Source organism: Passer montanus, unplaced genomic scaffold (assembly GCF_014805655.1).
Source record: "Passer montanus isolate IOZ18808 unplaced genomic scaffold, ASM1480565v1 scaffold16, whole genome shotgun sequence".
Lineage (NCBI taxonomy): Eukaryota > Metazoa > Chordata > Aves > Passeriformes > Passeridae > Passer > Passer montanus.
Genome location: NW_024363160.1, coordinates 14,577,977 through 14,602,962, shown reverse-complemented (window position 1 = coordinate 14,602,962; position 24,986 = coordinate 14,577,977). Strand labels below are relative to the sequence as shown.

Here is a 24,986-nt window from a genome sequence, read left to right as displayed (position 1 = left end):
TTAGCTGTCTTGGTGTAATTGCTGTAATTGCTGACTCTTTAAGAAAGGAGAGACTAGCATTGTCACTATAACAACTGTATGCAGCATCATGAAGTCTGCTGTTTAAAGTGATGTACCTTTGCAGTATCTTCATGTGAAATACCAAATGTCTTTTCTGGCATAGTCAAATAATTCCTGTATTTCTACACAGAATCTAAAAAAATATATATGTTTTAATTTCTTATGTCCTTTTTTGGCATAAATTTACCAATTATTGATATACTAGATAACTAATTTTATTTCAGTCTAAACCACTAGCAGCAGTCTACTCACTAAAAAGAGTTTTGCAATTTATTGTGCATGCTGTCCACCTATGGTTACAGATCCATTGTCTCTAAAGTTACTATGTTGGCATGTTTTTGAGATCCAGTATAAATAAAAGCCAAAGCTGTCGTACAAAAGTTTGGTCTACATATTTTCACACTTTACATTGGTCTGGCTCAGTTCTGAAAAAATACAGCTATCTGTTTAGTCAGATAATGGGCACACATGTACACCTGCTGAAATGCCAAACACCATAACCTGATGTATGCATAAATATTACCTTCTAGTTTAGGCAAATTAACACTGAAAATTACATCTTTCAGTATAACACAGTTGGAAACACATAAACATGAAAGCTACTTCATTTTGTTCATTGACACAATATAATAATACTACCTCTAATATAAATCATAGAAGCATAGAATCATTTAGGTTGGAAAAGACCTGTAAGATCATTGAGTCCAACCATTAAAACAATACTCCCAACTCCACCATATCCCCAGGTGCTGCATCCACACTTCTTTTAAACACCTCCAGGGACAGCAACTCCATCACTTCCCTGGACAGTCTATTGCAATGCTTCACCTTCGAATGAAGGAATTTTCCCAACAGCCAATCTAAATCTGCCCTGGCACAATTTGAGCCCATTTCCCCTACTCCTATTGCTTGCTGCTTGGGAGATTAATATAAATGTGAGAACAAGGAAGTATTTTCACTATTACTCAAACTTGAAAAACAAAAAAAAGGTTTAAAATTTTCCAAAGTGATTTGGCATCCAAAATTGAAGATGAATGCCTAAGATGCCTCACTGAACATAACTGAATTTTTCCAAGGGTACCACTAAGTATTTCTTTCCATGTTGGACTCCCAAAAAATTAGATACTCCCTAGTGCTTTCCTACCTGTCAGCTTTTTCCTCAGGTATTGCAAGACCAATTCATTTCTCACTTTGAATGGAAGGAATTTTCCCAACAGCCAATCTAAATCTGCCCTGGCACAATTTGAGCCCATTTCCCCTACTCCTATTGCTTGCTGCTTGGGAGATTAATATAAATGTGAGAACAAGGAAGTATTTTAACTATTACTCAAACTTGAAAAAAAAAAGTTTAAAATTTTCCAAAGTGATTTGGCATCCAAAATTGAAGATGAATGCCTAAGATGCCTCACTGAACATAACTGAATTTTTCCAAGGGTACCACTAAGTATTTCTTTCCATGTTGGACTCCCAAAAAATTAGATACTCCCTAGTGCTTTCCTACCTGTCAGCTTTTTCCTCAGGTATTGCAAGACCAATTCATTTCCAAAATTAAATACTGCAAATATGTACAACTCTTTCATAATAAATTATTAATATCTAACACCCTGTCCTAAAACGCCCAACATATTTGTAACAGTCTGCAATATGTAAATAGCACTTTTTCATAGAAAACATGCAAAATAGAGTACAAGACAGGGAAGACATGATCTTCAAATAAGAGTTTTAAATTAGAACAATGCAGTGAAATGTATAACAGAACTGCCCTGAACAGCACAATAGCAAAGGACTCAGAAACCCTTCTAAAGAGTATTTTTGAATGTAAAGACTAAATGAAGTACAGTACTGTGCTATATTAGATGTACTTTTATAGTGGTCACAAACTGGAAGAGGGTAGATTTAAATTACATATTGGGAAGAAATTCCTTGCTGGGAGAGGGGCGAGGCACTGGATTGGGTTGCCTAGAAAAGCTGTGGATGCTCCATTCCTGGAAGTGTTCAAGGCCAGGTTGGGCGCAGCTTTGAGCAACCTCCTCTAGTGAAAGAAAGGTGTCCCTGCCCATGAAAGAGAGGTTGGAGCTAGATGAATTGTAAAGTCACTTCCAACCCAAACAATTTTGTGATTCTATGATTCTGTGAATTGTTAGTACAGAATAGTGGAATATGAACAACTGAACTGGCATTTTAATGCCTGTATCCCTGCATTTCACTTGGGTTTGATATATTTTTCTCGGTCTCGCATTCTTGTGATAAAGACCCAATTGTAACACCTACTAGAGAATTCAATGAAATAGTTACAAATAATTCCTTAAATGGCAGAAGAGGCTTTTTGAAATATCTAGTGATGTTCAAATCCCTTTTTAAAGTTTTCAGCTTTGAAACACATTGAATTGAAACATTGCACCTTGATTATTATAGCACCTAAATAAATCCAAGTATATCTTAACATATCTATATTTCTGTCTAAAAGTTTAGCAAATTACTCTTTCCAATCAAGCACCATGCTGCTGTTGCTGCTGCTACATATGGGACCAAGTCTGGCTCTGCCTATTTGAGCAATTTCAGCAGGGCAAGTGGAAATTTTAAACTAATTATGTGAACAACAGCAAGAATATCCATCTGACTTTATTTACATAAAAATGAAGTATTTTATCAAAAGTAGTCATCCAGGCTTCTTTTTTGTTTCATTGTTGACTCATGAGACAGCTGGGGATGAACCTCTCCAGACTGGTTCATCTAAGTGCTTCACTGATTGCTGAAGCAGCCAAAGTCACCCAATTTCTCTAACAAACCTAGGTACAATTATCTCTATCTAAGATTTATCTGGTATTTTGCAGTGACAGAGAACTCCAGGAATCATCCTGCTGACTAAACTCCTTCAGAGTGAGGTGAGGATTGTATTGAACACTCACTAATTGCACTTTACTAGTAAAACTCCAGAGGAGTTTTAGGAAAATTGAGTATGATTTAACATTATTTACTGTTTCCCCTAAAATAATACACTGAATTGCCTTCCTATCCTTAAAGTGGCACAGGCCAGTTAATCAAGTAACACTGTAGCAAGAGCTCTCAATCTAAGTCAGAATCACAGTGTCAAAAATCAGTGAGATATTTACCTTTTTTTTTCTGATTTCAAGCTTACAGGTAAACAGAGTAAACATTCTTTTAACCAATTCTTTGGTGGTTTTTGTCAATAAAAAGGGGATAACCTCTTCTACATCAGAGCTTATTGCTATTTCAGAGGAGATTACTTTTATTCTAAATTCAACAAAAAATTGAAACAAATGTCAAAATTTCGTTCCTATATTTTCCTCTTTCACGGGATGTAGAAGACTAGGTCCTATCAGGTTAGTAGGTATTTTTCACTTTTAGTTTTAATTATTTTTCCAGATACTATGCCTTTTTTAAAGCTAACTTCTTCACATTTTGCAAGGCTAATGGAAAAAGTTACTTCTTCCACTGCTCACTTTTCCCAAATTGCCTATACTTTGAAAAGATTTTTAAAAGCAAAAGTTTTCTGGGGAAGATTTAGGAAGAAGTTCTTAAAAATCACATGAGTATTCACTTAACTGTTCTGTGGTGAAAAAAAAAAAAAAAAAAAAAAGAACAGCATATCTAAGAGCCTTAGAAAAACTGATCCTAGAATATTTTTTCAAGACTATATGAGATTTAATGGTAAAAGTCAAATTTTATGAGAGAGTAGCTTTGGCCTATTTCAACCAAATTGCCCATCAGACTTAAATGAGTTAGCCACTATCAAAAAAGGGTGAGATGCTTAGAAAGAGAAACACCCAATTGACAGAGTTTGGGGTATAATACAAAGCAACAACCCCATTAGCATTTGTAGATCTTCATGTAACTGCTATTGTGATCATTTTCTTAATGCTTCCCAGCTTTTTAATCAATTACATATGCCTCCCTGAATCCACAGATCCTAATTTTCCTGAAAAGGCTTATGACCTTTCCAGACATAAAAGCCTGGAGGACCAAGAAACCATGTGACTTCAAGGGCAGCTGGACTTTTCAGCACTAAAATCAGTAAATATTGAAAGATTCCTCTTTCTAAAACTAAAAAGCAGAATCTAGACACCTATCCCAAGCAACTTTAATGAGGCAGATTTCAGAAAAGATCGCCCTTCTGGAAACCAGTCCCCACTGAAGTTGCTCCATCTCAGTACAGACATATGACAAGCCACCAGACACATTCAAAACACCTTGATTAACATGAGCACAGTTGCAAATTGTTAAAACACCTCCCTCAGCCAGCTGGCACAACCAAGTGACAGCAGCAGTGAAAGATACAGAGTGTAGTTATTTGTTCTTGAGGCTGGCGATAGGGCAGAAGGAGCTGGGATGAACAACACTGGGACCTAGATCAGGAACTGTCTTTGGGCACAGTGTGACTCTTCTCCCACACATCCAAACTTGTCTTTGGACAATGAAAAGCATTTATGACTAGCCTTTTCTCTCCAACACAGAACATTTTACTCTTTGATACCATTGTTTTGTATTATGGTAGTATTTAGAAGGAAGGTTTCTTTTTCCTTAAAAATAAAGGAAGGATCTCTTAGTGAACAAGAAAGTCTTGTTCTTGCATTAGGATGCTCGCAGAAAAAATGGCATATCTGTGAAAAAGATACTGTAAGATGCAATTTTAAACTGAATGCAGTAAGACTGATCATAGGAGAACATGAAGATGGGAGGAAGCAGGGAGCAGTAAGAAAATGTAACTATTAAGAAAATTGAATTTCATTTGATTTCTAGCATCTATGTTTTTTTAGACCATAACTAGATACATGCATATCACATATCTCCAGCATCTGTCTACTAACCCTTTTTAATTGGCAGTTGTTTTTCACAGAGGCTGGTACAGGTCTAAACAAAGGATGTGAAAAACAGTGAAACTGGCCATTTGAATATTGCAGAGAGAAAATTCCTCTTGCATACCCTATAGAGGCCACAAAACACCTAGCAGGTGTATACAGGAATTCTCATTGATATTAGTCTTGAAAATGAGGAAGTAATATTTTTTCTTTTGCTTTTGGGCTAATCAAGAGAAAAATAAATAATTTCTTTAAGAATATAAAAGAATTTTAAGTTCTCAAAGCAATACAGCACATTGCAGGCAGAAGCAAAACCTAGAAATCCCATCTAAAAGCCAGTGATTTTGATATTTGACAGACCTCCCTCCCAACGAAAGATTCTCAGCAAGATTGTAGAATTTAGTAAGAGAATGTTCTCAACAGTTCATTAGCAAGAGACAATGGGAGGAGAAAAACAATCTTAGGATTCATGAGAAAAACTGAGTGCCTTATTGAGGTATATACTTGTGTCAGAATGAAAACTGCACAACTACATGTGCACAGTCAAATGGCCAGAGCATTTCCAGTGCAGAAAGGGAGTTTCTCAAAGGCATATTTGTACAAAGAAGCTGTGCAAGCTGCCTCAGAGTCCACAGACAGCTATCTGTCACAAGGAGAAGCAGAATAACTATAAGTAATCTCTTAAACATAATAATACTGAGAATCATGTTAATTAACAATATGAACACTCATGAGACTGAGCCTTTTTTATTGCCTCAAAGCTTGAACTGGCCAGCTATGCAGCAAGAACTGTCATTGGGATTACAGGCAGCAAATAACTGACAGAATCAGGCTCCAGGCTTGCTTTTTCATCTTTTTCATGCAGTTTTACACTAATTTAATGTAGTGTTTACATTTTCTCTTCACTCTCCAGTATGCCGCTGTAGATAACTGCACAGTTCCACACACAGTATGAACTGTCATATGCCATAAAAGAGAATATTCTCTTTTTCTCATGCAACTAGATGGTCCAAATGTAGCATTTTTGAAACTGAACAAAATAAAAAACTTGTATTTAACATGTGTATAGCAAAATACATATCCTTTGGAGGTTATTATCCAACATGCTGTTTAATATAACAATGGTACTGGTACTGCTGCTGAGTAGATCATTATTCAGGTTTGCTGTATTTGAGTGTAGCCCCTTATTCAGGATAACAACCTTGTGTCCCTTCATGCTTGTTTTGAACAAACGTGTTGAGAAGGTGTTTCTTCTCAATTACCAAAATGGTGAGGATGTTTAAAACAATAAGTAGTCAAATGCCTCTGTCCAGGGTAGCATTTTTAAAAATGCCTATAATCAAGAGATGATGATACAGTAACTTAGAAATCAGAAAATAATTTAAAAATCCAAAGGGATACATTCTAAATTTCAGAATTATTCAAGATATATGCATAAAATGCTGCTTATTCTCTTAGGAAGTTGATGGGACCTCCTCCAGAGACTTTGGATAGTCTTTGGCTTGTATTCCTACCTGCAAACAGGGACACAGGACAGATATCCCTTCAGGCCCAAGAGGGCTGCAGTCTTTGGCATGAGTTCCAGTGCCTTGTCACTTCCATTCATGGGCAAAAAGGCAATGTTTTAGAGGATGATATGTTTGTTTAATAGGAAATAAAGCCCATCATAAACAAAAAAAAAAGTCATCATGAAACATTATAAAACCAGGAAATCTTTCTGAACTATAAAGATTGCCTATTTGGATCATATTCCTGATAATCTCTGCTTTGTTTTCCCTTCCAGGAAAAAATTGATCCCTCAACCTTTATTCATATGAAAGTAACATTTGCAAATGCTCATTGAAGTCAAGCCAACCCAGCTCTTATGGATCAGATTGTAGCCCCTTGTTCATATTGCAAAACAGTTACACAAGTCTTTCAGATGACAAAAATGAGCCAGTTTACGTAACTGCTCATCAGCGTGAAAAATGATAGTAATAAGGCCATAAATAGGAACAGTGAGAACACTTGCTAGCATTGGCTAATTTTCTAAGTATTTCCAATTGAAAGTACAGCAAAATAAAATATTTGGCTTCATGAAAGCTGAATTTGATGTTGATGAATTATTGTCAGAGTGAGTAGATGCAATTTAATGCTACTTAGTATATTGTAGGAGATATTTGTTTTCGATCTGTCCTTTTTTTTCGTTAGGGTTTTTTGGTTTTGGTTTAGTTTGGTTTTTTTGGTTTTTTTTTTTTGGAGGGGATGTTTTTTGGTTTGTTGGGGGGTTTTTTTGTTGTTGTTTTTGGTTTTGGGTTTTTTTTGGGGGGGGGTTTTTTTGTTTTTGTTGGTTTTGTTTCTTTGTTTGGTTGGTTTTTTTGTTGTTGTTAGGGCTAAACAATCTGCCATGTACACCACCAGGCAATCTTTGGCACTTCTGGCTGTACAGATGTCATTTATTCTACCTGTCTTTCTTCATCTGAGCTTCCATTGTTCAGAAACAGTGTTATCCCAATGTTTCAAATAACAAAACCATGCCATTGATTAGAATCCCAAACACGCACAAAAATTTATTTTCTGTCTTTGCTTTTGGTGTTATCAAATAGTGGTCTTACCCTACAAATAAGCTTGATATTTTGTTCTTAAAACTGTCAGCTACCATCTTAAACAACATATGGTACTCATAAATATTCTGCAAAAAACCGCAGGAGAGAGAAAGACAGAGAGAAAGAGCAAAACAGTAAAATGCAATCATCTCCAATGATTTTAATGTAATCAATGGATTTGCAGATGATTAATTAAAAAAAAAGGTATGTTTATTCACTAAATGATATATATTTGTAACAATGAGGTGTTTTTGTTGTCATCTTAAGGCCAGAGAGGTAGATGAGACATTAAACACAAGGTGTGTAGCTATCCAGTTTCTTCTGAATTTCCTCCATTTTGGAAATACAAACATTTTCTAGAGATAATGAAGCTGCCAGTTAATGAGAAGACTTTATTTACCCATTTTTGTGCTACTGAGTAATATTAAAATAACAATGGCTGAAAACACTGTCAGTTGTATACCATAATAATCTTCATGAGTTTTGGTTCAATTACAACTACTAAACCATTGGGATGCTCAAATTGTAAGTTGGGCCAAACATGTTTGGTTTACAACTGTTAAACATGTTTTGCACACCTATATATCAACTGAAAGACTTCAAAGGACTAACTTTCACTGATAAGTAATTGCCTAAGGTGTACAAGAAAACACCCAAAGCCAAAGCTATTGCCTCTATGATGCTACTACACTGGGCATTTTCTTGAGGGTCAGTTTTACAGAGCTTACTGCAATCCAGCTATCAGAGCCATTTTAGAGAAAAATCCATCTTACAGCAGACTTTTCCAGGCAAAAATCTGTAACTGTAATTTAAAGTAGGAAATAAGTCACTATATAGTCCATAGCTCAATTTTCCTCCTCATGCCTTGCTTTGCTCTTCTTTTTCTATAGATCCATATTAGTTCATTTTGTGAACTCTACTGTCTTATAGCACTTTTAAATCAAGGGAAATAAATTCAGGAAGAATGAAGGAGGGAAAAAGAAATCTCTGACCTGGTATTACCAAAAAAAAAAAAACCAAACAAAAAATAAAGACGCTAAGATGAAAACAAAATAGTGCCATGGATTTACATATGGGGTTTTGATGGAAACTAGGGCTGGGTTTTAAGTCAAAACTCACCATCTCAAAACCACTTCTTTTCATCCGCCTGCAGGACTTGAGGTAAGTACGTATGCGTTTTCTGGCACGCTCTTGATACTCAGGGAATTGTCGCCTGCATGAGTCAATGATAGCCTGGATCTTTTCTTTGGGCTGCTTAGAGATTGGGACCATTCGGTCCAAGTTTTCATCTACAAACAGCCTGACAAACATCTGTTGGCAAGAGGGAGACAGAGGAGATGGGTTTGGAGGGCAGCTCACTTCTCTTCCTAGCTTCCTGGCTTGATTACTGATAGGAAGACATTTTTTGTTTTCTATCCACTGAAGAGCTTTGTAATGGGAAGCCAGAAATATAAAGCAAACAATTCTTTAAAGGGTTATTTGGGGTGGGGGTGGGTTGGGTTTAAAAAAAATAGACAAGAAAAGAAAAGTCTATAGGATACAGAACTTGTGAGATAAACCAGAACAGACTGTGAAAATAGGCACTACTTAAGTTTCATTATTAACAATAAGCTGTGATTGCTAATCATTTTATTGAACTGACTCACATTTTTTTATTTGTTTGAACAATTGCTTGTGTTTTCATGCATAATTATATACATTGAGAAAGCAATAGAGAACATCTGACCACCAGAATGGTCTCCTGACAAAACTAGCTACAGCCTCTTTCCATTCAGTGGGTGAACATGCAGATCCACACAGCCACACACATGGTCACACATGCACACAGAGAGAACAAAGCTTTGTTTTCCTCACTGGTAATGATGACATTCTGCCTCAAAATTCTAAATGAAACACAACAAATCTGTCATCTGTTGGCAAGAGTTTAATGTGCATTAAAATAATAATTGAAATAAATCCCGCAAATTAATGTGCCTTTAGATTGTAAGACTTACCCAAAAACAACAATGCAAAAGGAATAGAAGAAGTAAACAAGGTGAGTGCGAGAGGGCTTACGTTAAAAGCTTTCAGTCGCTCGGCTTCTACCCCATCTGATTCATTAACCTTCTCAGGATCTTCTTGCTCATCATGGTCATCCTCATCTTCATCTCCTCGATTCAGAGACAGATCTTCAGCACCTCTGCCTACGCTCTCATTCTTGCCAGAGTCATAGCTTGAATAGCTATGTGCAGGGGACTGAAAACAGAAAAAGAATAAGCTTGTAAAAATTCTCAGCAAAAATAAGGTCTTACTTATCAAAAATGCTCAGTAAATATTTCAAGAATTTCATGAATTCTTTTTATACTTTGTTAACATAAGTGCTCCTAATCTTTCCAAGAGCAAACAATGCATAATTATATTAATTTCAGTGCTTTAAAAAAATGTGACCAAATGAATATTGAGCAAATCTATTAACAAATTAATTACCTATGATGACTGCAGTTGACATGAAATATTGGCCATACAGCCTTGTATAAGTACTGCCTACAGAAGTTTCTTATAAATACTAACTTTTTTGTAGTAATCAAGATGTAAATAAGGGATAGCTGATTTGAACAAAAGTCCAAAGAATTAAAATTTAAACATTTCAAGGCAAAGATGATTCAAGTAGGAAACACTGTTATTCATCCAATGAATATTAAATATTATCAAGAGATGCAAAAATTTATTCAAAATAAGGACATGATTATGTTCTAGTTTCACTTGCAAAACCCCAGAATGAATTAGAGTCGTATAGGTTTACATTTTGAATGCCCTCTGAGAATCATGTAGTAAAACCATTTGCTCGATGAAAATCAGCATTCAGAACTTTCCCCTGAGCAGAAATTCATTTTGTTGGATAAAACAGATGACCATCTCAATAAAGTGTATCCACTTGTAGAACCAAAATTTTCCAATTACCAAAAGTTAAAACAGTACATTTTCTCTTGCAATATCAAGTCCTCAGCTGACTGTTCCCACTGCATACACTTCAAACTGCAGACCATAAAAAGGCAGCAGCAACAGAAAGCCTTCCACAACTCAACATTCTACAACATAAAACTTAAAGATCAAAGCTTTTCCCCAGCCACACAAACATATCAGAGAGTATCTCCACCAGAGTCATCAGATTCACATTTAGGTCAATCAGAGCAAAATTTTATTTCTATATCTTAATGCTGTAATATTTCACTATTTTTGTCTCTTGATTCAAAGCATTTTATAGTCTGAATCAGGTGCTACATGACAAATTTCACACACACGCACACTTTTTTTAGATGCCTCCTCCCTTAATGTCAGCAAAAGTCAGGAGCATAATCCTTCAAATGAAAATACATTTCAAATGGCATGCCTTGAACCACATTCCGAGCTTCCTAAAATTATCTTTATTTCAGGGTATTTCATCAGCCACAGAATGAATCTGGACAGTGAAGTAGAAGGGAAAGACAAACAAAACCATTCATCCATAAGGTATATATTTTTTTTTGCCTTATATTCTTACTTCAGCTTATTTTTTCCCTTGATCAAAACTTTTCCCCAGCCACACAAACATATCAGAGAGTATCTCCACCAGAGTCATCAGATTCACATTTAGGTCAATCAGAGCAAAATTTTATTTCTATATCTTAATGCTGTAATATTTCACTATTTTTGTCTCTTGATTCAAAGCATTTTATAGTCTGAATCAGGTGCTACATGACAAATTTCACACACACGCACACTTTTTTTAGATGCCTCCTCCCTTAATGTCAGCAAAAGTCAGGAGCATAATCCTTCAAATGAAAATACATTTCAAATGGCATGCCTTGAACCACATTCCGAGCTTCCTAAAATTATCTTTATTTCAGGGTATTTCATCAGCCACAGAATGAATCTGGACAGTGAAGTAGAAGGGAAAGACAAACAAAACCATTCATCCATAAGGTATATATTTTTTTTGCCTTATATTCTTACTTCAGCTTATTTTTTCCCTTTTTCTGTTTTCAGTCTTTGGTTCTCTGTACACCATCAGTTTTAAAGTCACTTGCCTTACCTTAACAGCACTCATATTCCAAACCTTCCTTTAATATATATCCTACCAGATGATATTCTCACAGTACCTATCCCCTGGAGTTCCAGTTTTTAATCCCTAATGCTCCTAATATCAGAACTTGCAGTTCTCCCCTTACCTGAGTCTCTTCACTCTCTAGATCACTCTTCATTCCCTAGACCCTTATAGCAGATGTAGGAAGAGTGAGAAAACATGAGAACAAACCAGAAGAGCTGGCCTCGGTATAAAAACTGCTTCAACAAGTAGCAAGTTCAGCACCACCCCTTCTGGGGCAAGAAATTAGCCAGGGTTCAAGATGGCAGATGCAAGTTGGCATGGCAAGATAAGGCTTGCAAAAGCAGCAAAAACAAAATTCCAGTTCTTGATACACTGGTAGCTTGTCTTGTGAAGGTGGTGAGTATCTACATTGCTGCCCAATCATGTGAGTTCAGGTTCCATCCTAAAGGAGGTGATGGCTGTATTTTATCAGAGTGCCTAGCATGTGTAAGGAAAAGTGTTCAACCTGGCCATTGGCTACCAGAAGACCAACAGCTGCAGCCTGGTAGCCTGTAACAAAGGATAGAGTGATTTCCCTTAAACCTAAAGAGATTATCAAAAGACTTTTTTTTAAAAAGAAAGTTAAAATGAATTAATTGCTATTTTTATACAGTGCTATGCAGTAGAAGATCTGACCTATGCTGCAAGACTTGTTCTTCTGTAGTTCTTTGTTTCACCCATCACTACAGCTGTATAGCATGCAGAAGGCTTTGAGATAATCAAAAAGCCATTTCATGTGCTGGGCACCACATAAAGCATAGAAGCTGCTGCCCTAAAGAAACCTACTGACTGAAATCCTTGTTGTGCAGACACTTGATCTCACATGTGTCACTTCATCAGACTAAATCCAATTAGACTACTCATGTGCACAAAGTTAAACAGATGCAAAACTGATTTCAGTATGTACATATGTTTCGGCTGGATGCCAAGATTATAAATTATGCACCAGCATTGAGATTTCCTTTTGTGAAGGAAACAAATTCAGGTCAAAATGGCTTAAGAATATCTCAAAAATGCAACAGTCGGGTTGGTTTTTTTGTTTTGGTTTGGTTTTGGTTCTGTTTTGTTTGGTTTTTAAAGAAAGTATTGCATAGAGAGCCTGTCCAACATCTTCTCTAAAGTTTTTATTTAAACAACTTTAGCATCTTAAATTAACTGTGGGAAAAAAACAGTCTGAAAATGTTGCATGGCAGGAATCCATATTTATTCACTATGAATTTGAATATTGTGTACAGTACCAGGAAAAATATGTGTTTTTCTCCTAGCTGTTTCATTAGTAAACTGAGGAAGAAAAAAAGCTCACTTTGAGTTGCAAAAGCTCAGTAAGAACAAAATTTCTATCTTTCCGTATTTCTACACATATGAATACTGATTCAGAGAAGGAAGAGACATCTCTCAACTGTGTTGACTCTGCAGTTGTGCAAAAGCAAATAAGGATTTCCTTTTGCTGCTCTATTAAGCAACTGCAGTACTAAATAAGGGGTGGGAGAGCGAGGACAACTTGTAGTTCATACATGATACCCAATTTTAGGTCTTGCACTGTTCTCTCAAAAGGCTGCATCAACCTTTGTCAGACAGGAACATGCTCAATCAGATCCCTCCACAGACCTTGAAAAATACATTTTATGGTCCTGCAGTAAACTAGACTGAAGAAGTGAACATGGTTAAAATGTTTTGGTTTTGCTTGTTTGTGGATTTGTTTTTTTCTAATATTTTCCAGCCTGCTTAAGACAAGAATCAGTTCTTTGTTTCAGTTCACCACCTGAATTGTGCTGACACAAAAGTATGAGCATAGAGGGGAGCATACACATCTCTGGTGATGGCAATGATTAAATCTTGGTGGAGTGGAAGCATTAGTAGATGTAAGATATTTCACAGGTGAATGTTTTGTGCTTAAAAACCAAGGGCTGGAGAAAAAAGTGACAGCAATGAGAAATTATTCAGTGAGAACAAATTAAGCCAAGACTAAAGACAAGATTATTTCCTTCCACAAATATTTAGATAATTATTAAGTGGTCTTAAAAATATTGAGATGCTGCTATTTATATTGTGACCACTTTGCCCTTATCCTTTCTTGAAGGTTCTGAGTTCATTATTTTAATTTCTTCCTTGCAATAATAAGTACTAGGCAGAACTGCTTTATCAAAATGAATGTAAATGTTCATGTCTAATGACCTGTTTTTAGAAGGCTGTGACATGAAATACCAACCTCTTTCTAAGGCATTGTAAGTCAGCAACAACATTCACCTGAAGTCAAATCACACAGCAGGAGACCTGGGAGGACATCACAGTGTCATCTACTTTATCTTGCTGCACCAGAACAAGGTCAGATGGTCAATCCTGACCACTGTTGTTCCAGTTTTTAAGACTTCCAGTGACAGAGATGTCATGCATCCCCCAGACAACCTGCACCAGTGTTTCACTGTCTTCAGAGCTATTAAAACGTTTTATAAGACCAACATCTGACTTTCATAAATGTATTAAGCCTATTTCTTTTTCATGTGTCTTCCATAGATTGCAATGGAGGAAAGGTGTGGTTTTGGGAGAAGAGAGCATTCTCTTCCCTCTTTATGAGACTCTTTCCAACAACTGAGGACTGTTATCATGTGCCCTCCCCTCAATATTCTCTTCCCAATAAATTCATTTATGCTATGAAACCCATGTTTTTCATGGATATTTTCATCTGATTTGGAACCTTCTCAAAGAGCAACTGCCAAAACTCTAAAATGTATTCCATTTGATGCCTTTCTATGAAAAAAATATATTTCTTTATTTTTTGATCAATTCCTAGCACGCTTACAGCAGAAAAACCTTATCCCTTTATTTGTAGAAAAATACCCCGAAGATGCCAAAAGACAGCAGTGCAGAAACCCCAGAGTTGTCAACAGAAATCATGCCGTTATTTTATGAGGACTAAATCAGAAGTAATCTGTAACATTTAAAAATATAAAGTCTACCACAGTGTTTCAGTGCCTGCTGGGGTTTAACACTGGTGTATGGCCATTGGACAGGGTTTGCAGGATGACACCACATGAATTCACTGCAGAAAGCTTATCCCATTAGATACTCTTGGCCTCCCCAGTGAGTGTACAAAAATGGCACTTAATTACCCAACCAAAAGTTATTCAGTGACAGAAAGCTAATTACTGAGGGTGACTATTTGTAATGACCAAAAACGGGAAAAATCATGTCTTTGTGACTTTAAAAAGCCAACATGGAACAAAAGACACCATCTTTTAAGGGAAAGATGCCTCAGATGGAAGTGTGGGAATTCTATTTTTTAACAAAGCTTCATTTTTCACATTTACATTGCATTTTACATTTACATTTAGAGACTTTTACATCTATTTGAGTAGTGTGTAACTCAGTTGTTACACCAGACACTCATAAACCACAGAACTCCTGTGAGCAAGGAAGACTTGAAGAGCTGGCAAGACAGTAGCAGAGGTCTCCGTGCTGCATGGAAAGGAAAGGGATTAGGAGGCAGACAGAGATGAAAACACTTTACTGGTTCTACACGATTCTCTTCTAGAAATCTGCCTCCACGTCAGTAAAAGTTACTAAATCTTTTTAATGAATACATGAAACCCTATTCTAAAGCTGACAGAATTCTCCTTGTTCCCAGTTGTACATCCAGTCCTTTCTTCTTTTCCTACATTTCAGTATTTCCCCCTCTGCCACAGAATACACAAAAATCTACAATTTCAGCAATTACTCTTGCAAATTATGTGTGCTTTTCTGTTTACTTTCCCATGTGAGAGAGTTGAATGTTTGAAGAGCTGGCAAGACAGTAGCAGAGGTCTCCGTGCTGCATGGAAAGGAAAGGGATTAGGAGGCAGACAGAGATGAAAACACTTTACTGGTTCTACACGATTCTCTTCTAGAAATCTGCCTCCACGTCAGTAAAAGTTACTAAATCTTTTTAATGAATACATGAAACCCTATTCTAAAGCTGACAGAATTCTCCTTGTTCCCAGTTGTACATCCAGTCCTTTCTTCTTTTCCTACATTTCAGTATTTCCCCCTCTGCCACAGAATACACAAAAATCTACAATTTCAGCAATTACTCTTGCAAATTATGTGTGCTTTTCTGTTTACTTTCCCATGTGCTATTGTGTAGCAAAAATATTTTTTTAGAAACTATTCCTATGACACAGAAAGGGATTAGAACATTCTGATGACAATGGATTTGATTGCTTTTTTCTAAAATCATCAATTAAATTAGAACTTTAATTTTTTTTCACATTTACATTTTTAACTGATTCTACATATGACAAAGTTTTTGAAAAATTCAAAAATTATGGTAAGCTAGTGTGAGTGAGAAGCATGTTTTTTAGTTGACGTATAAAAAATGCTAAAGTTAAGCCTGAAAGGTTAAGGGAAAACTCACATCCTATAACTTTCCCTTAAAAATATATTTGAAATTAATATTGGATTATTAGAGTTCTGCTCCATTCCTGTGCAAACTGTGAGTTCTCCATATAAGCAGGGAATTTGCCTACAGGATGTAGTTGTGCTTTGCTTTGTTTTCTTTTTTATTAAATCTATAATACTTGTAATATAAATAACACATTAGAAAACATAAAGTATTTTTGGCATATGCATGCTCTTTAGTAATTGAAATACTTGAAACCATAAAAAAAATTCCTAATTTTTTCTCCTCAATTCAAATAGAAGGCAGGAGGCATAACTGAATACTCAGGTTCAGCTATTATCCTAAGAAATTTTCTATCAGGTTTTATAGACAGAAGTCCAAGTCTCTATTATTTTGCATTAGCAAGCCATTTTCTTTCCACAACCTCTCTTAAATCCTATGTTTTCTGTCTTCCAGACTTTACTGTTATTATATTTTTTCATGGCCCCTTTAAACCTTCATATTGTCACATGTGTGAAACTTTACTGTCAATCTCTTCTCATTACAGGGAAGACTCTGAATTCCCAAATACAATTCCAGCATCTCACCATTTTTTTTCAAGATCCAATTAACCTCCTTTTTGTAAACTCCTCACATATTTGTTCATCTTACCCATATCTTTGCAACTGACTATGATCAGTTTGCTCCCCTTGTTACACAATAATTGGCCTTTCCAGCTCCTTTATGAAATTTCACCCTTGATAATGGGAAGGCATCCTTGTGTGCAATTCTGCTATTTGGAGCATGAGGACAGCAGCATTTTTACGGGAAGAATGGAGAGCTGAAAGCTACAGTTTCATAGGTTTGACTCAAAAAAACTGTTATGTAATATGTGAAGTGTAAAGATGTAAAGGACTTATTTACACAAAACTTGTATTACGCTGAAATATTAAAAGATCTTCTTTCTTTGCTCCGTGTTAACAATGTGACTTCCAAAACCAAACTGTGCCGTTATTTACAACAGGAGCTAAGAAAGAAGAAGGTTTTGCTCCCAAATTATCTTTGGCATGGCCTCCTCTCCAGATTCATTGCTTTTACAGTAGTCCCTGAGAACACTGACTGTTTCTAAGACTATCTGCTCATCCTTTCTCAGTAATTTTCCAATCTATGCCATATTATGTTTGCTTATTATATTCCTTTCAACAGAAGCACCATAAGGAAACTATAAATTACCCAGACACTTTCATTCCAGTGGGTTTATCTGGATAAATAGAAGTTTGGATAATTGAAAGATAAGAAATAATTGAAAGACAACGTGAAACACCTATCTTTCTCTGCTAGTTTCTCTTGTAGCTAAAATACAGTCTGTCCTAGGCCTCTCCCCACTGGTATTAGCCCACATCAAAATACATCGCTTTACCCTAATAGAAACAACCTCAAAAATCAAATAGAGAGTAAAAACAGAGAGACAACTGAGAATTCTCACTCAAGTAGAAGAAAGTGCATTTACAGGCTCTAGTTTAAAGAGCTTCTTTCTAATTTTTCCAATCTCTTATTACCTGATATCTCCAGGAAAGCTCCTGCTCCTTCCCCAGCCATTCTAGAGGAGGAGAATTCTTGGGGAAATCAGAATAAGTATCTCCAAATCACCTTGGTACACCAGTATTGAGAGTACCAGAGCAGAGCTGATTTAACAGAGCAGGAGATTTGCCTACTTCTTTGCTACTAAATAGCTTTTATTTTACAAAGTTCTTTTATTAATGAACTTCAAGAACTCCTATAACTGATGTAGGAAGACAGGCTTTTTCACCCAAACACTAAAAGAACATATTAATATAACCACTCATATTGCAAAGTGGGGCTGTTGTGTCTTTTGAAAAAATACAATGTCCTTTGTGGGAGTTGAAAAGTCAAACTGAAATGGTGACAGACTCAAAAGCTTAAATTATTTTTGGCAACATACACTGCTGTTTTGAAGCTCTAAAAGTATCTGACAGAGTTTCTGAGAATTTGAGAAACACAGGTTGCCACATAGGAAAGCTTCATCACAAATTTCTGGATTTCTGCAAACTGTGTGCCAACAGAGTATTTAAACATTTTCTATAGTACACCCAAAATCAAACCAAAAGATCTGAATTAATTTACACTCTTTAAAGATCTTACATTGCAAAATAAGAAAAAGAAAAAGAAAACAACAACCTTACTTTATTATCAAAGTCAGGAACATTTCATCACTGAGTTTCTAAGAATAATAATAGCATACTTTGCATGTAGCATCATAGCTCAATGAAGCCAAGAGCCTGAGAGAGCACCACATAGTTTTTGTGGTTTTGGCAAAATCCATGAACCTAAAACTTCTATTGCTAAACTATAATTTCCAAGTTTTGGTGAAATTTTGGCCTTTTGCCAAAACTCTTTACAGTTTCCATCCAGATTCCACAGTTTTCCCTTTGTCTGGGTTTGGGAGGTTTTATTTTCCTTTTTAAATGAAATAGCAGCAGTTTATATGAGGATTAGTGAACATTTTTCTTATGGAATATATTTCAGTGACTACTAAGGTTCACGTTACAGGCAGGTAATGAGCATTTTTGACCAACAAATCTAATTGTTAGACAATTGGCTGCTAAGAGCTACAAATATTTTGTAAAAACACTGGGCTATTAATTTCTTCTCATTCTATTTTAATTGAGAATGAAACCTCAAATGTAGGCAACACATTCAGGAAGTAACTAAAAGGAAGAACATTTTAAAGACCTGAATATCACAATGACAATTTCAATGTAGGTCCCAAGACTCTCACTCTCCTCTTTGCATCCTGTCCTAATCAAACTGACAGAGGTTTAAGATATAAACATGCCAACAAGGATAAAACAGGCAAGCTGCAACTGTCCAGTGAGGAAACAGCACAATCCCTGGCAAAACCCAGTCTATCCATTAAAGATCCCACTTACAGACCAACCAGCTACCTCTACTCTTTGACAATATCTCAAACTGCTGCCAGCTTTCAAAACAGAAGCAGTTACTGAATACTGCAATGTCCTCTGAAGTCTTACTTAGATAAGAAGCTAATGTCGGCAAAAAACCAGAAGATACAGGAGTGATATAATTTCTTGAGCAGTAGCTTATTGTTTTATTGCTATGATTTTAATTTCTTATGGTTATCTCTATGTAGGGAAATAATGTTGCCATAAATACAGAAGAGCAGGGTTTCTTGTCAATGCAGCATCACTGGATGCTCTGTTTTCATCTTAAGCATATAGCTGCTGAAAAATCTAAGAAGAATCCCTTTCCTCACTTTAACAGTGAGGAATAAAACCAGGGGATACAGAGCACGTGCAATTCACTGGTTTAGTCATAGGCGACTTGTCAGACATCTACAATTAACTAGAAAACTGTCATAATCTTTTTTATTTTCCTTCTGCGCTATTCTTTATATTCATGCCCTTTGGATCCATTTCAGCCATTTTTTTCCATGCTGTTAGTCACAGGGATGGAACACTTCCCATATGGGGAAACACTCAGAAAATTGGGTTTTTTCAGCCTGGAAAAGAGAAGGCTTTGGGGTGACCCACTTGTGGCTTTCCTGTACCTGAAGAGAGCCTACAAGAAAGATTGAGAAAAACTATTTACAAGGGCATGTAGTGACAGGACAAGGGGGAATGGCCTCAAATGAAAGACATTAGGATTAGATTAGGTATTGGGAAAATTGAGGGTGGTGAGGCACTGGAAAATATTTCCCAGAGAAGTTGTGTATGCCCCATCCCTGGAATTGTTCAAGGCCAGGAACGATGCAGTTGTGATTGGTCAGGTGAAAGGTGCTCAGGTCCACAGCAGGGGGGTTGAAAGTACATGATCTTCAAGGTTCCTTCCAAGCCAAATCATTCCATGATTCTACAAAATACAGGGCTATCTCCTCAAGTCCCAAAGCAAGAATCTACACTTTGAGACTATGTGTTTATTTATAAACAACACCCCTTGAATCTGTGACTACAGGTGAAGTCTTGCAAAGAGTACTATGACCACAGAGAATGTAGACTTTGTACCTGCCCCTTTAATTCACTGTCTTTTTCTTCCTCACAGTCCTTACCATGGCAGTTTTCTACTCCTTTAATGCAACAAAAAGTTCCCAGAGAGCAAACACATTTGCAAATGAAAGAGTTTGAATTATATCAGGAATCCAGGAGAAAAGACTGATTTTTAGTTATTGACACTCACCTTGTTCCCTGTTTCTATTGCATCCTAGAAAAGCTAGAGATGGAATATGCACAAGAGGCTTCCAGGTTGTACAAAGTTTCAAAAGACACTTTCAGAGACTGGCAACAGAGGCAGATGCAGAAATAATAACATCACTGCAGGGTTTGTGTGCTGTAAGAATAGCACACGAGAGGAGCACTTGTTTTCACTAGGTAAAGAGAAAGAAAGCAACAAAGACAAACGGTGCCTCTGTTCCATCCTTGTAAAGACTCTGGCAAAAGAGTGCTATTTGACATCCAGGAACTCAGCAACTCCCTATAATGTCTGCCTAAGGCCATGCAGCAGCTGGACTTACTAAACACACAGTTATATCCTGAGCTGTGCACCTGTATTTTCTAATACAGAAGGACATGCAGCATTTTGTATCCTAACTCATATGAGAAGGAAGAACACAGTGCACACAACAAAAGTTCGAAATAATGAGGAACTAGAAGTGATGATTGGGATGAGAGAGGAAAATGGTTTAACAATGGACTTTTCTTCATGTGCTCTTTCTGAATTCATCATAAGTTCTTCCCTGTGCTGATTTCCTCTTCCTAGTTCATTCCTACACAATGGTATTTCATAATTTCTCACACCTTTCTCCTTTCCAGTCTCAGCATGGCATAAGTGCAAATAATTGGAAAGCAGACTAATATCAATTGATGGAAGCAGTGGAGAAAGGAACTCCATCTCCTCTGTCTCCATAATTTATGAGAATTTTAGGACCTCCCTCCTACAGTTTGTGTTGCTCAATCACGACAGTCCTATGCCAGAGTAGGTGAGAGGAGGCAATCTTGTCACTCTTTCTCTTCTGACCAATCATTGACATCTCAGAAGCACAGCTTAAAGAAAAAAAAAAAAAAAAAAAACCAACAAAAAAAACACAAGCTAGTAACACTAATACTGAGAGACGGACTCGAAAAAAAAGTAAATCAATTGATAAATGCCAGGAATGTAGCCCAAAAGAATCTGCACAGTACTGAACATCTATGTACAACTGATCATGGTAATAAGATGACATATTAAAGATTGCTTTTTCTAGGGGGAAGCTAGGAACACAACAGGGCCACAACACAAATTTTTTGCATATGCAAGAGAGGAGTATATTGCCTAGTGAGAAGTATAGGGTACAATTTGAGAATGCTTGTTCTTGCATTTCCTTTTGGCCTTTTACCTCTCTCTGCTTATAGCAGCAATCTTTAGCAAGCTTTAAAAAATTCACTGGAGGTAAATCAGCTGGATTGTCCCTGAGAGACAGAGGTTAATGGCCCTAATTATTGCTTAAGGACCAAGTGGGAAGATTTAGAACTTGAGACCAATCAGGAAGGGACACATGAAGACAGGGCTCCTGAACCAGGGGGGAGGCCTGTTCCTAGTCTGCAATAGTCTGAGTAAGAGAGGAGCAGCTGAGATGTCTGTAGCTGAAGCTGATGGAATAGATTACTGATTAGTTCCCTACTTATCTACCACAAATAAATCTTAAAGAAATGCATCTCGTAAATCAAGTAAATCTTGTAAGAAATGCTTCTAATTTGACCCTCCCTGTTTAGGGAAGGATAAATAAAACATTTATCATAAGAGCAAGCCAGAGACATTGCTTGAGGTTATCACAGGACAGCAATCATGAGAATGTTGCAGGAGAATTCCTTATAAAGGCAGTTTCTGCCTATTAGTTCTGTTTAGTCCAGTTCAGTGTGTCCTTAGGACTGATACAAAAAGACCAGGAAGAAACAGAAACAACAAAAGAATCTTTCCATTCTAAATCTATGCTGACTGTGATTCTGTTAAAGACATGGTCTGACATTTTGGGGGTGGGGGATGGAGGACAATATTATGAAAAGCATTAAATCTGACTCCCAGAGGAGGCTGCTCAACAATTGCTGCTCAAACTACTCAGGCAACCAATTCTAGCAAAAAAACACAGTTGTGTTGAACAGCAAATGCTCTTCCCCAGAAGAGTCAGACAGGTCACAGTAGCCCCCTAAGTTCCTACAAATATCATTAAATATCTCTATTGGTTGGTAGCTTTCATAGTACCATCCTGAAGAAATCAGGAACTGTCCTTGTAAGCCATGATTTTCCTGCCCAAGATGGTACAGGACTTTCCAGCTTGTGCAAATGTTAGTATATATTTGATACAAAAGTGAGCTGTTTTGGTTGGTCTGGCTATAAATGAGCCCTGAGATTTTATATGCTGCCTGTTAAACTCTCAGGCTTGTGAGAAGAGAATCAGCCAAGTTCCTCCAGGATAGCATGGCATACTGTAAGCTCCCAGAACGGCTGCTGCTTAGAAAGGAAATTACACTTACCAACTTGATTCCATGCCCCAGTACTCTCTGTGATTTCTTATAGTGGAATAAACTTTGTTTACTGAAAAATGGTTCTGTCACTTGGTACTTGGAGCTCAGTTAGAGGGAACCATACAGCCATCAAGCAGCACTGAAATTTCCAAGATGATCTGATAGACTTGGTCTGTAAAGGCTCAAACTCATTTACAATAAACAATATTTACCTTCTATTAGGAAAGATAATTTGAGTTGTGAATACTGCGACCACTTAGTTACATGCATTCACTTTAGCTAACTAAATCACCACCCTTCAAAGGAGAATTCCCCTATCAGAGTATAAAGCTGAGTATAAAATCCCATTTGGCAAAACTCCACCTTCACAAAAGACCACATTCAATCCACCTTCTTGTAGAGGAAGAATTCTGTGTGGAAAACCAGCTAGAATTATGCCAGAAAAATTAAATAAATCAGAGCATACAGTGCATTTTCTCATCTTGATATCATAACTCAATATCTGACTATGAAGGACTGAACAGCTATAAAAACTGCTTTAAATCATTCTTCAACCCAAATTATTTAATCTTCCACATACTGCCACTAGATTCAGGCAAAAGGGATTTGATCTTATGATAAGTCAGCTTATCACATGAAGACAGCTAGCTGAAAACTTTAAATCCGGATCTGAGCTGGACTAAAGATTTATAGTTGTTGTCCCTTTCTTATTTTGTGTGACTACTATTGTATCTTTAGCTTCCATATGTGAAATTTAAGGAACAAAGAAGAAACCAAAATAGAACACATTTTTTAAAATTAAAGGAGCTCATCTATATATCTATTTTTAGAAAGTGACCCCCCCCCCTCAACATGGTGCAATTGCCTATGTTGTGTGCTCATGAGTCTCCTCTTTCACAGAGCCCTACCTGAGCTCAAGGCATGCAGTGCTGTGATGTACAGGCTGGGATCCTTCTGGAATACACAATGTAGCTCTCACCTGTTGCATTTTACTAAACTTAAATACCAGAGGCGCAGAATTTGAGGGACAGAAGAGTTTTCTGTGAACATCCGCCATCACTGTCACTGGAACTGGCATTGGTTCTCCTCTGTTGTGTGGCCACGTCACGGATCAGAAAGTTTTATTAATGCCTTAGGAGGAATTAATTTTAAAAACAGAAAGGCAAGGATAACTTAGGTAAAGTTCCTCTTTCCTAGTGTGTACGTGTAGTAGGGCTCTATTGGAACACAAAGATGTGTTCACGTGTGGCATAGGATGCTAATAGCTTTGTTTTCCATGATTAAAAAGTAACACACAAACAGTGGAAGCATTTAGAAACTGATTTTCTCTGGCAAACGCAATCTCTTTGGCTTTGTCAAGAAATTTTGCAGCTCCACTAGTAGTGTTTTTAGATGAATGTGATGATATGGCTTCAAGACACTGATTTTTTCTATGTAGTATATACTTTCAACAGTGCCATAAGAAACAAACAAAATACAGAGACGTGACTTGTGCTGGCAGTCACAGCTTACCTCTACAAGTCCTGTAAAGGAGTAGTTTTAATATCTACTCACTGATTCCTACACAGAGATATCCATTATATTATATTTAAACCAGTTTATGTTCAAAAAGTAGAACTGAAGAAACCTGACGTCCTAAAGGTGTGTGTCCTAAATCCCCAAATCTCACCAGCATGCATTCTTCATTTCACTCCACATCTCACTCACCCTTAGAAGGCAGGATTTTGTGGGTTGTTGAGGGCAGGGAGATCATTCATTGCCCAAGCAGTATCTGCCTCTCAAAAGTCCAATTCCCTTATGAGAGCAACCTAAGTCTTTCTGATTGAGCCAAATGCAGATTTTCACAGTTCATAGCAACTCAACATTGTCAAGATAACTACCTTGTGAAATTAGATTCAAAGGTTATTCAGGGACAGAAAAACTGACAGAGCATGAAGCACCCCCTTTGGAAAAAAAAAAAAACAAAACAAGACAACAAATAGCAACAAACACCTTCTCACATTGATATAATAAAATGCAACATATGGATAGCATAACAGCACTTTTTTGTATAAAACTTTCTTGGCAGACAAGATTTTAAACAACATTTTTTACCTGGGATGCAAGTAGTGCAGGAACAGTCTGTCATATATCTCTAAATAACACTTTTCATCTAAATATATTTTTTATGGAAAGCCATATTTTGAAAAGATCTAACAAATACCTGGCAAATTATGGCTCTAGGTAGAATGAATTTCAAAGGGGTGTGTGGGAGGTATCCATACAGAGAACGATCCCATATTTATTAGCCGCTTCCAAAGCATTATGTGCTATAATACACTATTAATTTTCTGGATATGTGTTCAACTGGCATTATTAAGAAGTTCAAAGCACTGAATAAATCTGGGAGATAATTTTTTTATTTATTTAACATAATTTAACCTCACAGCTTGACTGAAGGCAAAAAATATAAATTTATCCAAAAGCATAAAATCAATTTCACAAAAAACTTTTGAAAAGGTGATGTTCTTTAAAAGATTCAACTTT

General features: G+C 36.6%; 1 protein-coding gene across 4 annotated transcripts in view; it reads right to left on the bottom strand.

Annotated features, from left to right (window-relative positions):
• The window catches only part of NOL4 (nucleolar protein 4), a 189,912-nt gene that overhangs the window by 39,374 nt on the left and 125,552 nt on the right, over positions 1-24,986 (bottom strand). For 3 of the 4 annotated variants that reach the window (XM_039703095.1, XM_039703096.1, XM_039703098.1), the window contains 2 exons: positions 9,521-9,700; positions 8,585-8,776 (listed from right to left, as the gene is read on the bottom strand). In XM_039703095.1, the coding sequence (XP_039559029.1) occupies positions 8,585-8,776; positions 9,521-9,700 (372 nt within the window). The remainder of the gene's footprint in view (positions 1-8,584; positions 8,777-9,520; positions 9,701-24,986) is intronic. The other variant, XM_039703097.1, reaches the window with a different exon arrangement.